The following is an 18178-nucleotide window of genomic DNA, read 5'->3' as shown; positions in this document are numbered from 1 at the left end:
ACCAAAATCAAAACCAAAAATAAATAGCAGGACTAGGTCAAACTAAAAAGCATCTGCAATGCAAGGAAACCATCAACTGAATATTAGGGCAACCTGTGGAATGGGAGAAAATATATGCAAATCTTTTTGCATATATGTCTGAGAAGAGATTAACATCTAAAATATAAAGAACTCAAACAACTTAATATCAGAAAAACCCAAATAATCTTCTTAAAGGGATGGGCATGGGGCAGGGGAGGCAAAGGGGAAATAAAGACACATATGTAATACCTTAATCAATAAAGAAAAAAAAAGAGAAATGGACAGAGTACCTAAATACTCACTTTTTTCCCTGACATACAGATGGCCAACAGGTACAGGAAAAGGTGTTCGACACTTATCAAGGCAATGCAAATTAAAACCACAAAGAAATAATTACCTCATACCGGCATGGCTATCACTAATAATATAAGAGATAACAAATGTTGGCAAGGATGTCCAGAAAAGAGAACCCTGGTGCATTGTTAGTGGAAATGGATATGAGTGCAGTCACTATGGAAAAAATATATACAGTTTCCTCAAAAAATTAAAAATAGAACTACCATATGATCCAGGAATCTCACTTCTGGGTATATATCCAAGGAAATAAAAAGAAGATATTGAAGAGATGTCTGCACTTCCATGTTCATTGTACCACTATTTACAATAGTGCAGATTTGGAAGCAGCATAAGTATTTATCAATGGAAGAATGGATAAAGATGTGAGATATATATATATATATATATATATATATATATATATATATATGATTCACCCATTAGAAAGAAGGAAATCCTGCCATTTGTGTCAACACAGATGGGCTTTGAAGAGATTATGCTATATGTAATAAACCCAAACAAAGATAGACAGATACTGCATGATATCACTTAAATGTGGAATCTTAAAAAAAAAAATCACACTCATAGAAACAGAGAGTAGAAAAGTGGTTGTCAGGGGCTGGGGGGTAGGAGAAATAGGGGAAGTTTGGTGAAAGGGTACCAATTTTTCAGCTATAAGATAATATCTGAGGCTATACAAGGGTGGGCAAAAGTCTGTTTATGATTGTGGTTGTAAGAAAGATAGAGTTTATTCTTGTATTATTATTTATTAATTATTGTATTATTTGGTTATTAAAACAACTAAACCTATTTTTGCCCACTCCTGTAACGTTAAACATGGTGACTATAGTTTCTAACACTGTGTTGTGAAATGGAAATTTGCTAAGAGAGTAGAACTTAAATGTTCTCACACACATAAAAAAGTATGCAAGGCGATGATTGTGTTAGTTAAGTAGGTGGGAGGGAATCCTTTTATAATGTATATGAATATCAATTCATCGCAGTGTGCACTTAAAAATCTTACAATTTTGTCCATTATACCTCACTAAAGTAGAAGTTTAAACAAAAGAACAGACATCTACCTATTAAAAAGAATCGCTGCGGTGTCCTTTATTGGAAAGATTTAAAATTGGACATGCAGCCTGCAGAGTCTTATCGAAGATGAAACTCCTAAGACTCCAGGTGGCTGGTGAAGCCATTTTTCTCTTGTGCTGTCTATTGCAGGGAACTCTTTCATATTCATTGAATGGTTGTGGATTTTTAGACTTTGTGCAGAACACTTGTGCAGCATCTATTTGAAGTTGTCTCAATATACGCCATCCACTCCTCATGTCTCACCGCATAGGCAGACATTTTTGGTCCTTTTTGAGGCCGCTTATTTTTCTCCTTGAGTTTGTCAGTGAGGCTCAGTCTATCATTTCATCACTCTACTCGCCCATGAAATAAGCAAGTGAATTGTTAGAATAGGGTACAATCCATCGACTATATCCCTTTTGGTTGGCTGAAGAAAATGCAGTTTGTACATTGACGAATAGCCTTAATTGGGTACAATAGACTGGTAGTGCTGAGCTAATACCTTTAAATATCTTGTCTTACACAATTAATATTCCCATGTCACACATACGTTTAAAGTGTTGGAAGAAAGCCTTGTGTTCTTGACTCCTGTCAGACTTAACAGATGATTTTGTCAAGTCACTCCTTTCTGTCCTGGTTGATTGATAGCCAAATGTTGGTTTTCTATCTTATGCAAAAAGTGTTAACTATACCTTTCAGCTTGTAGGAAGGTTATTTAAGACATTCTAATAGTTTACAGAGGAATTATACTGCCTGTTTACTGGAGGGGTCACAAACTGTGCCCCTTTTCATCAGGGACACAAATCACAGGGCCCATGAGCTAATGAAGGCAGTATTCATGAGTCCTTGCACTTGCTGGATGATATACCAAGTTCAAGGTGTCCCCGGTCCTGGCTGCTGAGGACTCTGACTCCCACTTGTGGATGTACCTGTGTTCATGGACTATGTATTAAGTAGATATATTTAGAATGAATATGGTTTAATCCTAAAACTCTTAAAAATGAGAATAAAAACCAGAATGCTAGATTGTCACAGTACTAACCTTCACCTACAGCTTTCAAAACTCTCTCTGTAAGAAGGCAGATCCCACTCACCTCTGCTACCGCCTCGCTTACAGATTGTCACACATACGGTAATTATAATTTCAAAGTATGCGAAATGGATCCTAGTCATTTCTCAGAGGAGTGTCACTTCCCCTGGCTTGAGCCTTTGTTGAAAATCCCACAATTTACAATGGGAAATTGACCAATAAGCTATAATAAGATTTTTGCAGAAGAGCAACCATCAATATGTTTTCACAGTAGACATACCTTGAACCATGAGTCCTCCATTTTTTTTTCTTTTTTTGACAGAATTCTAAAGCTCGAGGAAGTCACAGATTCTCATAGTGAGTAGTCAGCCAGTCACTTTCAGCTCCTGGAATGGGGATTCACTTAAGACGCCATGTCACTTCTGCCTCTGGTGGGACCCCTGATTTTCGCTTGTGGTGTCTGTTTGACACCGAGGCTGTTTTTTCCATCCTCTCAACCAGGGCTTTCTTCTTTTTGCTCTGTTATGTGGGAAGAGGCTTCCAGAATTCTTTATGCACTTCACTCATCATCCAGGACAGCTGGGTCATATATGTTCCTGGAATGTTGGGCAAGGCCATCATATATACCATTGCCATTGGTCTATAATGTATGCCAAGCCAGCACAATATAGAAACAGGAGAGGTTGTGTTATATTAGTTATTTAGAGCATGAACTCTAGTGCCAGACAACCTGGATTCAAATCCTGCCACTGCTATGTATTAGCCATGTGAATGTGGGCAAGTGACTAATTCTATTACCTCAGTTTCCTCCCTTATAAGATGGAGAAAATGGTGTCCAGTTCTCTTGAGAGAAATAAATGAATTAGTTTAAAGTTTTCAGGGCAGTGCCTGACACAAAATAAGCATTACATGAAGTTTATTAATATAAAACATTAATTTCCTCCAATCCTTTCCTGCTCTCCTCCTCGTCACCTCTCCTCCTTGCCCCACTGCTGCAGTCAGCTCTTACCTCCTGCATACATCCTCCATCCCACCAACTTCTTGGTTTCTCTTGTACTGCATCCAACAATTGTGAGCTCTTGACTGACCCTGTATGGCCTTGATAGAGTGACTGACAGTTCTGTTCAACACATTTGTCCCCCTCCTCCTGGGACAAGCAGTCTAACTTGGGTGTGTCCTTCTCACAGGAATGTCAGAGAACAAGACCAAGTAAGTGCAAAGATGAATGGGCCTTTCAGACCCCTGCATGCATTATGGTTGCCAACATCCATTGGTCCTGTGCATGCCACATAGGGGCAGACATTACAGGGATCCATGCCAATGGGCACGGATATGAGGAGAGGTGAAGAATGGGGTCACATATAAATATATAAATACTAGTATATACCACTGTTATCTCAGTTTGCCCAGTGCTTCCTACTCCATCAGCAAGACATGTTTCTCATTTTTATCTTGATGTGGTAGCACTCCTCAAGGAAAAATTTAAAGGGCTAGAACTGTTTGTCTGGCTAAACTAAACCATCATGTGTTATGTTTGCTGCTGGGGTCATGTGCATAGGTATTGCTAATGATGACAGTTGTGTTTTTAATTAATCCCATAGAGCCTGAATTTAGGAGAGGGCGGTGCCTGGAGAAAAGCATGATACCTTATGAACTGTTCTTTTTGGTTGTTTTTAGAAGTCATTGTGCCCATTAAGGAAAAGAAAGCTATTATCCCAATTAAAATGATTTTGCTTCAGAGATGATAGTGCCATCAGGATAATGAACAGAATGACTAAATAATTTTGTTCCCTACAAAGAAAACAACATAAAGCAAAAGGAGTGATGGAAAGTGCTCTTCCACCAGCTTCATAGACACCCTCCTGCTGCTCCCACCCTCAGCCCAAACAGTGACCAGTGCTGTCACCAGTGGAATGTGTGCATAGATGGCGCCTTGACTTGTGAAAGTGGTGTTGGGTGGCTTACTGCGCTGGCTGAATACCTTCATGGACCTTCAGCCTGGCCAAAATTTGTAAGACTTAATGAGGCTCAATTCTTGTCAAGCCCCTTAGGCTGGATGGCACCTGGCCCAGAAACTTTGTTGCTTTCCTTTTTTTAGAAAAAATTTTAATAACAAGTACACTTTATTTTTTTTTGAACACTTTTTTTTATTGCTTAAAGTATTACAAAAAGTATTACATATGTCTCCTTTTTTTTTCCCCCGCCCTTGACAATCCCCTGGCCTCTCCTACCCCCCAGTGTCTTATGTCCATTGGTTATGCTTATATGCATGTATACAAGTCCTTTGGTTGATCTCTTTAAAGCTCAAGGAAATATGGTAAAATATGTCAGCAATCATGAAGAACCTGGAGCAGCCATATTCATGGGAAGACTTTGGCCCATCTAAAATCAACCTCTACCCCTGAATTTCACCTTGGCTGGTATGCCTTACATCACTGTAGTGAAGAAGTACATACTGCTATTCTTAACAGGACTTTTCTGAACATCTGTCTAAATGACAAGACAGATGTTAAACGGTCAAGACATTTGTTAAATATCATCAGCACAGCCTAGACTTCAGTGTTAACTTTTCTTTCTGGAAGTCAAGATGACACTGAGTGCTCAGACACACAGAGGCAATTCTACCTAAAATTGGGGTGCCAAAAGACTGAAATTGCAGGGAAGGTTCAGCAAAGAAAGGAAGCTTTCATCTTGCAGGACAAATAGGACTGATTAGTAGTCAGTACCTAGAACACTGTGCTGAGAAGAATTATGAAATAATATTTGAGCTCATCTTAATAAAATGCTGTGATTGATTAATCATGTCTGATGCAGGCAGAGAAAGGAGATGTTGCAGTATATTTGCCTTTTTTGTCCCAGTCCACAGTTTGTTTTCTTCCCTTTCTGATTTTTAATCAGAGAGGAAGAGAGAGGGAGAGCGAGATGGAAGCTGCCTCCTGCACGCCCCCTACTGGGAATGGAGCCCGCAACCCTGGCATGTGCTTCGACAGGGAATCGAACAGTGACCTCTTGGTTCATAGGTCAATGCTCAACCACTAAGCCATGCTGGCTGGGCCCAGTTCACAGTTTCCGATCTTGTTCCTTATAGGCAACCCTTTACTGTAATTATTTCCTATTGATATACCTATTTTTTTCCACCTTCAACCCATGCTTAAGTACCTGAATTATTGTTTCTATTAAAAAATATATATATTTTATTGTTTTCAGGGAGGATGGGAGAGGGTGAGAGAGAGAGAAACAGCAATGATGAGAGAGGATCATTGATCGGCTACCTCCTGCCTGCCCCACACTGGGGATTGAGCCCACAACCAGAGCATGTGCCCTGACCTGGAATCAAACTGTGACCTCCTAGTCAAAGCTCAACACTCAACCACCGAGCCCTGTCTGCCAGGCCATTTTTTGTTTCTGAATCAGCATCTAAATACCCTTTCCATGTTAGGGGAATCACTCATTATATGAATTTTGGTGTAAGAAGCTAAAACGACCAGACCACTTGTTCTCACAAAACATTTTCTTCCCAACACCTGCTGCCTTCACCCTGCAACTAGGTGCTGGCACATGATCCTGTGTTCGGGTCTGCATTTCACCCAGATGATAATCAGGTGCATTTACCTAAGACTTGGAGTCAAGAGCTAATGACACAAAGTCACAGGTATCCTAGCATTTCTAAGTTTCATCCCTTCTTTGAACTGAACAGGACAGTTTTTCTGTTTAAACCTGACAGTTAGTTTCTCTTGCTTACAACTAAGAACTTGAGTGATGCCATAGGTTTTCTGGAGGAGCAGTGCTCCTCAACTATTGTGCGGAGAAATCCCTGGGCTTCGTATTAAAATGCGATTCTGAATGAAATGCAGGTCTGGGATCGGGCTTGGGGTTTGCATTTGAAACAAGCTCCAGAAAATGGCAGTGACGCTGGCCTGTGGTCCACACTTGAAGAAGGAAGGATGGAGGGAAGGAATGACAGCCTAAAAGAAGACAGAGTTGGCAGGAAAAAAGAGTAACAACAAAACCGCATGTTCTAGTTAAATTAGGGCAGACCAGCTCCTGTAACTTTAAAATATGCAAAGACTCCAACACAATAGAATTGTACTCTTTATTTTTCTTTTTAAAATCCTCACCTGAGGATAGGTTTTTATTGATTTTTTAGAGAGAAAGGAAGAAGAGAGAGAAACATTGATGTGAGAAACATCAATTGGTTGCCTCCTGTATATGCCCTGACTGGGGATCAAACCCACAACCTAGGTATGTACCCTGACCAGGAATTGAACCCACAACCTTGTGGTGTATGGGACATAACACTCCCACCAACTGAGCCATCCTGCCAGGGCAGAATTGCACTCTTATGTAACAATACTGAGCCAGTGAAAGTAACTGGGAAGCTCAATTCCATGTGTTCAGGATCCCAGGTTGATTGGGGGTGGGGGTCTGCCGTCTTCAGCTCACGGCTTCCCAGGTCACCTTAAGTGTCAGATTTGTATTCCATGCAGATAGGAATGGAAAAGAACATCAATTTATTTCAACTTTTTATTATAAAATAAAAAACAGATAAAGAAATCCACACACAATAAGTATATACTTTATTAAATTATCATTATGCAAACACTCTTGCAATGACTACCAAGGTCAAGAAATATAATTGTGCTGCCTCCCTAGATATTCCTCTGGGTTCCTCTTGCCTCCCTTCAAAATAACCACTATTGCCTGGCCGGCATGACTCAGTGATTGAGCATTGACCTATGAACCAGAAGATCAGGGTTTGATTCCTGGTCAGGGCACATGCCCAGGTTTCCGGCTCGATCCCCAGTGGGGGGCGTGCAGGAGGCAGCTGATCACTGATCCTTTCTCATCATTGATCTCTCTCTCTCTCTCTCTCTCTCTCTCTCTCTCTCTCTCTCTCTCTCTCTCTTTCTCTTCCTCTCTGAAGTAAATAAAAATATATTAAAAACAAAATAACCACTATCCTGACACTTAAGGTGTTCACTTTCTTATTTTTTTTATGGTTTTATCACCCTAATGTGCATCTTTAGATGATATAGCTTAATTTTGCCCACATCTGGGGATACATCTTTTAGTATCAATCTAGTGCACCCCCTCCGCCCCCCCCCTCCCCGCCCCGCATCCCTTTGTTTGGCTTATAATTCGTCTGTTGCAAAACTCAGACTTTTTGTACTGTAGGTTTTCCTTGGTTGTATTTTGCTGATAAAATGTGTGTGGTTCAGTTTCAGGTTATTCTGCCCTCTGTATTTCTGTAAATCCCCAAAGGGATCCAAAGCCTCTACCAGTTTTAGATTTGGTTCCTTTGGCAACACTGCAGCTGGGGATGTGCTATGTCATCATAAGGCACTGCTTGTCTCTTTTTTTGTGTGATGTTTTCAATAACTGATGTCTATTGTCTAAATTTTTAAATTCTGTAAGTTTTCAAAATGGTGAAAGTCTATCATTTTGCTTTCATTTGTTAAGCTGAATAAATTTATTAACAGACACTTTCCTCATTATAAAGAATTTGACTTCACATAGGAATGGCAAGATATATGCTTGATTTTTTTTCAAGATAAATTAATTGGTTCTTTGTTTTCTTCTGAAAGTGACTGATTTCTTTTTTTAAAAGTCATTATACATTAATGAATTTAAGGATATTTAAAGGTTTTATCCCATTGGGATTTTTAATCTGAATGAAGTTTAAATTGCCTAGTATTTGGCCAAGTGGAAGCCTCAAGAGTTATTCTTGCATGACCTTAGTAGTCTTTGATGGCTCTTTACTATTTGGTATAACAAGATTTTTACATATTTCCAGCTTCAAAAAAACCTAGAACCAGACATTTTTCCAAGAAGCCCTGGTGTTTTAGTGGAAAATTGTACTTCAAGATGTTCAATGCTACTGAACTTAGCTAACCTGTTCATGCCTTTTCATTGGACACACTGGGGAATTAAATTTCAAATTTCAAATTTTATGTATTCATATCGATATTTCTACTTTAGATTTAGGGTAATAGGGTTTTTCCTTAACTTCTGTCTTTTTTTCTTCCACATGGGTTAGTAAGGACAAAGGAGATGAGAAATAAACTCTCATAACTGATCAGTTACTTTAGTCTACTTTTAGTTTTAGAATAGCAATATCCCTATTACCACTATTATTAAAATTACATAAAGAAGTTAAAATTGTTTTGTATATCCTATTTTCTATCTTTTCTCATTTTTACATTGTTGTACTATGTCTTCATTGCCAGATTATACAACCATTTCATATTATCCTCTCTCCCACTTAACATATATTTAATTCTATAAATAAATATATATCTAATGCTCACTGCCAGTTCTTAAGTTGCTGTTTTTCTAGTTATTTTGGTTGTTAAAGCTCATTCTATAACAGATTCTCCAAAAAAGATTTTGCGAATAATACTTTCTGAGTTTTTGAAAGTTGATCAAATTTTGTCTGTGTCTCTGTCCTTCAAAGTCAGTTTTGCTAGTTATAAAATTATTAGCTCACATTTTCTTTCCTTCAGTATCTTAAACAGATTACTTCATTTTCTTCTAGCGTGTAGCTTTGTTGTTGAGAAGTCTGATGATCATCTAATTTTTTTTCCTTTTAAAACTTGTGCTCTACTTGCCTAAATTCACAATCCTCCCCCCCTTTTTTTTTCTTTAGAGTCTAGTTATTTTGGTTGTTATTGTGGGTCAGTCTTTTCAGGTACATGATATGTTTTTTTCAAAATGTAGTGTGTGTGTATATATTATGTACATTTTACATGTACATAATATAACTTATGTGAATATATAACATGCTTATATATTTATATGTTATGTTTTTAAAGAATAGCTGCATGAGTTATGATTTTTAGTATACATTCTGTTTTCTTCCTTTGATTTTTTTCTTCAGGGACCTCTGGTAGTCATATCTTGAATTTTCTTTGCCTATTTTCAAGATGTATCACCTTTTCTCAAATCCTTTTTATCTCTTTTATTAAAAAACTAGAGGCCCAGTACATGAAAATTGTGCAAGGGTGGGGTCCTTAGGTCTGGCCGATGATCAGGGCTGATCAGAACCTTCCAGCTGCCTGCTGGGACCTTCCTGCCAGCTGCTGGCCGGGGCCTGCTGGACACGGGGGAAGGATTGCGGGAGGGTGGCTGGCTGCGGGGAGGAACCAGAGAAAGTTGGCTGGCCGCAGGAGGTTGTCTGTGAGAGCACACTGACCATCAAGGGGAAGCTCCTGCATTGAGCTTCTGCCCTTTTGGTCAGTGTGCATCATAGCAACTGGTCGTTCTGGTTGTTCCAGTCGTTCTGGCATTCTAATTGCTTAGGCTTTTATATATATAGACTAGAGGCCCGTGCACTGGTGGGGGGGATGTGTCCCTCAGCCCGGCCTGCACCCTCTTGCATTCCTTACCACCACATGATCACTGCTCCTTACCTCTTGGTTTGCTACGCCTTAACACTGCTGCGGAGGTGGGAGAGGGAGCTCCCACTACTGCTGCTGTGCTTGCTAGCTGTGAGCCGGCTTCTGGCTGAGAAGCACTCCCACTGTGGGGGCACACTGACCACCAGGGGGCAGCTCCTGTGTTGAGCGTCTGCCCCCTGGTGGTCAATGCACATCATAGCGACCGGTCATTCTGGTCATTTCGCCATAATGGTCACTTAAGCTTTTATGATATAGATTATTTTTTATTTTAAATTTTTTTCTTTTCTCTTAAAGCATTGTCTGTTGTGTTTACTTATTCATGTTTAGTCTTCTTTTTCAAGTGATTTTTCTTATATTCATAATTCTTTCTTGACTTTCATGACTTCATTCTACGATATTTTTCTTTCTGATTTATGTTGTCCTCTCATATCTTATATCATTGTCTTCATGTGCTTTAATTTACTTTAAATAGTAGATTGCAGTTTTAATTTGTTTTACAGGCATATCTTTCTGGCATGCTTTCAGTGTGTATAGGGATGATATATTTTATATTCTCATTTTTCTTATAGTAACTTTATATGAGTTTGACCTTGATAACTTTATGTTGTTCATTTTTATGTGAAATCCATCTTTCCGTAAGGTTTAGAAAAAGGCTTGATGCATGTAGCTCTTCTAGCTTTACAGAGCTCTGTCATCTGTTATTTTTGTGTGGCTTGATGGGTTAGATAGCCTGGCTCTGCTCATCTCCCCCACTTTATCTAGACCTGTTCTTTCTTTTATCGATGTTGTCACTGTCAAGTTCAATTTTGATTACACTCCCAATAGTTTCTCCTGCATGTGGGACTCTGTCCTGGAAGACAGCTATGGCAGGTCAGTTTCAAGTGGCCATTGCTCTGTCCCCTTCAGATCTTCTTAACCGTGGCCTCTGCCACTTTAAAATTGCAGATAAATTACCTAGCTTTTCTAAGTCCCATCTTATTATTTTTTAAAAAATATATTTATTTATTGATTTCATAGAGGAAGGGAGAAATAGAAGCATCAGTGATGAAAGAGAATCATTGATCCCCTGCCTCCTACACACCCTCTACTGAGGATCGAGCCCGCAACTCGGGCATGTGCCCTGACTGGGAATTGAACCATGACTTCCTGGTTCATAGGTCAACCTCTGAGTTACACTGGATGGGCCCATGTTCTTTAGTTGAAAAACTGATATAAGAATAATCTGTATCTCATAGTGTTGATGTGGGGACTAAATGGTATAATATGCAAAAATCTTAGTTGAATATCTGGCACATTATATATACCTGGGACATATGAACTCACCAAAAACCAACATTATTTCTGCACAGTATTTTAGCACAGGTTGCCAAATGAATAGCTAATTAATGTTAACTTTCTATAAGGTTTACTATATTTTATGTGGTGAAATGTCAAATCCAATTGGGAGGTAAACCAAACTGAGTTATACATACACACATACATACTTTATGGTAATTAGTGCAAAAGGAACTGAACTTTGTTTAAAGTTCTTCTTCTGACCAATACAAGTGTTTATGTTTCACCTTATCTAAAGATCTGCCTGATTACTCCTGCATAGGTATATTTGTCTGGGAAACATGCACATCGTTAATCATCTTCTCTTGTGTTTATTTACATTTGGATGTGTTCTTCCTGTGTACATTTGGACAATTGCAGTTTTTCCCTCTTTGGGTATTGTTGAAAGTATTACAGATGTCCCCTATTTTCCCGTCCTTTACCTCCCTCCACCCTGCCCCTGCCCCAACCCAGGCTTGAGATCATTTTTCAGGTTCAGTGTTCATGAAAATTTCATTTTCATGCAGCTGCCCTGCTTTCTGTTTTAACATGTAGGAATGATGAGTAATTATGCTAGAAATGTGGGTCCTTTATTCTTACTTACCTTGAAAAATAATTTTAAGTACTTCTTTCTGGAGCACAGTAACTATACAGCCATAGCACCTGGGCAGAGTCATTTTGAGATTGTTAGATGTTTCATGTTTCCCCCTCCATCAAATACGAATAATATATCTAGAAAGGGCAGGAGACTGCAAAGTGGTCCAGTTCCAGGGTGGATTCTAGGCCCAACTCCTCATCTGAAATTCTGCCCACTTGCTTTTTGATGCCTAGATCTCTTCTTTTTCTAAAGAGCCCAAGTCCTTGAACTTTATCACCATTTAAAACATCCTGGAGACCTTTGCGCCAATGAAGGATGAGAGCAGACCATTGATGGGAGAGGGCCTATAATGTATTGAGCTATCAGCCATATGTTCAACTTTTAAGTTGACATGTATTAGCAGGGGGGGCGGTGAAATAGGTGAAGGGGCTCAAGTACAAACTGCTATTTATAAAATTAGTCCCCGGGATGTAATGTGCCACATAGGGCGTATATTCAATAATGTCATAACTATGATGGGTGCTAAACTTATTATGGTCATCACTTCATAAGATATATCTAATAGCTATGTTGTACACCTGAAACTAATTTAATAGTGAAAATCAACTATAATTTAAAAAAAAAACACACCACAAAAACACCACCACAGAATTGACACATTATTTTAATGGATAATGGGAGCTGGGCATAGTTTAGAAAAACTATATTACTGGGCAGTAATTTAATCTATTCTGTCACATGAGTAATAGACTCATAAATAGACCACTTTCTTCCCTAATTGTGTGTGTTTTTGTTTTTGTGCTTATTGTAGCTTCGGAAAGCTGTGATGGATCACATATCTGATTCTTTCCTGGAAACCAACGTCCCTTTGCTGGTTCTCATTGAGGCTGCAAAGAGTGGGAATGAGAAGGAAGTGAAGGAATATGCCCAGGTTTTCCGTGAACATGCCAACAAACTGGTGGAGGTAAGGCAAGAGAGACCCGAAGACTGGGAGTTAGCCACAGGTTTGTTTTCTCCATGTGGCTTCTGGAATTTCAATAGGCAGCCGTTCTATGGTTTTCCTGGAGTAATAACGTCGTGGAACCTTTCTCTTCTTTACTTTCTAAGGACTCCATCCCTTTCGGAGGAAGCAGGTTATCAGCCATCTCTCCTCTCAGTATCCCACACACTAAATATGATGTGGAACATGTCTCTTAATATCGCTGAACAATAGACGGAGGCTGAAACAGAAGTAGAAGGAACACTCCAAAGTCCTGAATTTGAGGGGTAGAAACTGTCAGTTGGAAGTTTAAACCTTTCCCTCTTCTTCCTCCGCATCCCCCTCTCCACTCCACACTCCTAACCTCGATGTGCAAGAATCCACATTAGGAACGTGTGAAAAAAATCCTCCCTCCCCCAAAGAGACGTTCAGAGTCTTGCTGAAGGATCTTGGGGCAGTAGGAGGAGTATAAGTACAGGGTCAGAAGTACAGAATACGTTAGGGACATCTGTGGGAGTTATTTTATAAGTGGGAAATTGTGCTGTGTGATATTGAAAAAAAAAGTATTTTTTCTCCGCCCCCAAGGGAAACAAAATAAAAGTGAAATGACAACCATGCTGTCTAAATCTAGGAGCTAAAAACCAACAGCTTGGCAAAGGTTGGATTTAGTGATGTGCAGCGACATGGAAAATGACAGATGTTAAGCAGGAGATGTGTGTGCTAGAGAAAAAGATTGTAGGAGGGCGAGGACCCTGGCACATTTAGGAAATAGTTATCAGGGGCGGGTCCAAATGTTTGCAGGCTCAGGGCACTCACCAACCACCATCACCACCACCACAATAATCTCAGGTGTGTCCCCACTGTAATTCCAAATAAAATTACTCAAAATGTCAGACAAGTTGAATGCAAGCTCAAAGTAAAAATGGTTTCCCTCTTAGGATGGCAAAATTAAATTCTGGCTAGGCTCATCAGATGTGAAATCCTCTCCATGTTTCTTGGAGTGAGCGACAGGCTGTGCTCCTATTTAATTGTACCCTGCGTACCTGCTGAGTTTGGTTAGGCCAGCACAACCGTTGCCTGGGGCTGAGACAGCAGGCGGCAGGATGTTCCGCATCGGGCCCAGCGGGAGCCCGGGTCCTCTGGGACGCCATCTGTGTCCTCACGCATGAATGCAGTCAGCAAGTCGAATGTGCAAAAGCCTAGTCCAAAGTAGTGGGACCCTGAACCCTCTACCATAACCCTAGTGTCTTCATGCAACTCCAGCCTAGAGCTAAAACAGGGTCAGAGTTACCTGATCAGGGGAGTCTTTCTGGCTCGGTCCCCACCTACGAGAGAAGCACTCCATTACCCTTCATATTTTGCCCACATTTTCTGAGAGGTCACTTGGCCATTGAGCAATCCAGAGTCTTTCCAGGGTTGTCCTTGGCAGCCCCGGCCACTTCCATGTCTTGAGAAAGAGAAGGTGAAGAAGAAGCCAGGTGGGAGGGGACAAAGAGGAGGAAAAGAAATAATGCTGAATGCACGCTACAGAAGTTCTCAATAGTCGTGTGTAATAAAATAATAGTAGTAACGTGCATAGTATCCCATTGATATATTTACAGTATTTATGAGACAATTGCAGAAGTTCTAGAAAACACCAATGAATTGTGTGTTATGGGCATCGTGGGTAAAGAAAGGGATGTAGTTTAAAGTTACATGATAAATATCTCCTACTTCCAGTCCTGTCATATTTTTTTTTTTATTGTGCAAGACTGTTACTGTGTTTCTGTAATTCTGTATGCAGCCTCATTTACAGATAATACGTAGAGTTCAGACTTGACATCCTGTAGGAATATGAGGCCGGGGCCAATAGCCCTCGTGACTGCTCATTCTCTCTTCTCCTGTGGTAGACCCTGGACACATCACCATTTTGCCCCATCCCATCCGCAGGTTTCACTGTAGGGAAATCCAACCACTATGAGTGATCCTTGATCTTCAGCTTGTGGCAGAACAGAAAGAAAGCTTGGGCCCCACATCCCAGAAAATTGCTGCCCTACCTTCTTCAGTTATTCCCTTCATGGCCCCTGACGGGGTCTTGGGGATGGGGGAAAAGGTCAATACAGTCAGCTACATTTTAGAATGTCTGGATGTCCAGGTAGACCTAGGGGTTAGGGTGTGGCAAGGCCTCAGTTTGATTAGAGAGGAACTGGAAACAAAAGAATTTCTGTAGCTTATCCTTTAAATATTAGTAAGTGCCTCATTGCGGATGCATACATGAAAAGAACTTGGAGCCCTAGGTGGAGAGTCACCCTTTTCCTAATTTTGAAAGTGTCTCTGTGGATTTGGGCATCTTTCTGGACGTGTCTTTGTCTATGAAAAACTTTGTTCATGTGTTGATTTTATATCCATTGACCTTGGTAAATTCACTTACAAATTCCAAAAGTTTGACTATATCCTTTTGGATTTTTTATGCACACAATTGTGTTGTCTATGAATTATAATAGTTGTATTTCTTCTTTTCCAATTCTTATATCTTGTTTTTTTCCCCCTCACATTATTTCACTACCCAGACCTTCAGCATCATTGTGATAATAGATATTTTTGTAACTCTTAGATCCCAGTGAGAAGATGTATATATTTTACCATTAATAATACTATGTATTCTAGATTTCTTGCAGCTACTTTTATTAGATTATTTTAGTTCTCTTCTGTTACCCCTTTGCTGAATTAATTTCTTAAATCACAAATAAGTACTGTAGAATTTTATCAAATGCATTATCTATAGACTTTGAGCCGACTATATGATTTTTATGTCTTTTATTCACCTTTAGAGGTATTGGTGTCAAAATTTTGCTTTCCTTCAAAAATGAGCAAGAAATTATTCTTTTTATTGTTTGGAGTAATGAATGTGTAAGCTGGGCATTATTTATTTTGTAAATATTTGGAGAAATTCAATGATATAGCAATCTGAGTCTGGGTATATATTTGAGGAAAGGTTTAAAAATTGCAGATTTTATTTTATTTTTTACTAAATGTTCTATTTTGAGGGCAGTGAGTTTTAGTGGTTGTATTCTAGGAAATTGTTATTTTCATTTCATTTTCTATTTTTTTGACATAAAATTGTGTACCTCTTCTTATTTTTTTAATGTGCAAGAATCTGCATTACTGTTTCCCTCCCATCCCCCGATTCCTCCTATTGCAATCAGTGCCTTTTTTTTTTTATTGATTAGGTTTGCAAGAGGTTTATCAATTTAATAATCCTTTCTGAAATACAACTTTTAGCTTTGTAGACTTTCTTTGTTGACTATTTTAGTGATGCTCTTATCTTTGTATTCCCTTTGTCTGCTTTCTTCTGGCATAACTTATTGTTCTTTTTCTAACTTTTTGAAATGAATGACCACATCATTGATTTTTAGCCTTTTAAAAATGTTAGTAATATATGCATTTAAGACTATAAATTTCTCCCTTAGCTATGCTTATGTCTGGTTATTGTCTATTGCCTAGCCCACTCACGCTGTCTTCATCTGTGTACAGTTTCCCTGAAATTATCTATTGAGTTCATTTTTTAAAAGACTTTCTAGTCAAATTAAAAAAAAAATGATTTCTGTTCTCTGGTAAGAATCATTATCAGGTCATCTCCTTTAAAAGTATATTAATGATAGTTATTTTAAAAATCCAAGTCAAAAACTCCACGATTTCGGTCAATTTGGTTTCTGTTTTGTGGTTACCCCAGAGAGGGCACCTCCCCCCACTTGGCTTGGGTTTTGCTGCAGCAACAACAGTCACCAAGAGTATATGTACAGGTGTATTACTCACATGCACGGACTTTCTGGGGCGGGGTGGGGAGGGGCAGAGCAGGACCCAAGCCTGTCCACAGTGGCTTCAGCAAAGACAAGAGCAAGTGGTTTGAGTTTTTATCATGTAAGGGGCTGGGGCTGGAGTCAAGATGTCCATACAGGGGGCTGGGGTTTGAACGGTGTGAACTTTAAAAAAAAAGTGGGATGCTTTAATCAGCTTGCCCAGTTGCGGGGCAAGACGAAAGGGGGGAAAAGTGGGACTTAGATGCCATCAACAAACATTCAAGGAGTAAGACTGTTCATTACAACTCACCTGTGACATTTGACTGATGAACGGAATGCACCAGGTTTTATTGAATTGGATTGGAACTTGTTTCAGTAAGCAAGTAGGGAGCTCCATGAGGCTTTCACACTGGAGTCAGACTTTATTATGGTGTCTGTTTTTATTATTTGATTTTTACCTGAATTATTTTTTTATAAGCCAGGTAATATTTGGTTGAAGGGCAAACATCTGTATGGAAAAATATAGAGGGTTTGTGTCATTCTATTTGGCTGCTATAGCAAGATGCCACAGACTGGGTGGTTTATAAACAACATACATTTATTTCCCATGACTCTGGAGGCTGGGAAGTCCACGATCAAGGCTCCAGCGTTGGGAGGGCCTCTTCCGGGTTCACAGCAGATGCCTTCTTGCTGTGTCCTCACAGAGTGGATGGGGGTGGGGAGGGGTTTATGTTGTGTCTTTTTATAAGAACATTAATCCCACTCATAAGAGCTCTACCTTCATGACTAAGAACCTCCCAAGGCCTCACCTCCTAGTATTGTCACATCGGGCATTAAGATTTCAACATATGAATTTAGGGGGAACACAACAGTCAGAACATAGCAGCCAGGATAATGTGTTTTCCTCCAGAGAGAATTCAGCCTGTCTTCTGAAGGGAAGCAGGAGGGTGACCGCCTCAATCCATCAACAACTGAAGTGACTGGACGCTGGGTTATAGTCCTACTAAGGCAGTGGTTCTCAACCTTCCTAATGTCGTGACCCTTTAATACAGTTCCTCATGTTGTGGTGACCCCCAACCATAAAATTATTTTTGTTGCTACTTCATAACTGTAATTTTGCTACTGTTATGAATCATAATGTAAATATCTGATTTGCAGGATGTATTTTCATTGTTACAAATTGAACATAATTAAATCATAGTGATGAAGCACAAAAACAATATGTAATTATATATGTGTTTTCCAATGGTTGTAGGCGACCCCTGTGAAAAGGTCATTCGACCCCCAAAGGGGTCCCAACCCACAGGTTGAGAACCGCTGTACTAAGGTAGAATCTGTCTTCCTTTTACCCCGGCCTACGGAATAGTCTTCCAGGGGTGGCAACACAGGGCCAGTTGTGTTATTTAGTAACCCACCTCCCTTGTGAAGCATTTACTTCAATTTTTGTCTGTCCAACATCACGAGAAGGCTGTAAACTTTGCTTTTTTATGCTTCCAATTTGCTTTTTGACCGCTGCGATACGTAACTTAATAGACAAAGGTCTTGGGAGAAAACTGGTGATAAAGTGCCAGTCTTTGAATCTGCCTTCTCTATGGGACCTTCGCTTTACATCTTTGCTTCCTGGGCTGGCCTGGACACCAGCTTTCGCCT

At 39.6% G+C, this 18178-nt stretch overlaps 1 protein-coding gene across 3 annotated transcripts in view; it reads left to right on the top strand.

Annotated features, from left to right (window-relative positions):
• The window catches only part of CTNNA2 (catenin alpha 2), a 1107789-nt gene that overhangs the window by 870075 nt on the left and 219536 nt on the right, over positions 1 to 18178 (top strand). For all 3 annotated transcript variants that reach the window (XM_081101401.1, XM_081101400.1, XM_081101399.1), the window contains one exon: positions 12582 to 12734. In XM_081101401.1, coding sequence (XP_080957527.1) covers positions 12582 to 12734 — 153 coding nt within the window. The remainder of the gene's footprint in view (positions 1 to 12581; positions 12735 to 18178) is intronic.

This window comes from Myotis nattereri (assembly GCF_964212035.1).
Source record: "Myotis nattereri genome assembly, chromosome: 10".
Lineage (NCBI taxonomy): Eukaryota > Metazoa > Chordata > Mammalia > Chiroptera > Vespertilionidae > Myotis > Myotis nattereri.
The sequence above is the reverse complement of the archived record's forward strand: the minus strand, read 5'-3'. Positions and strand labels throughout refer to the sequence as shown.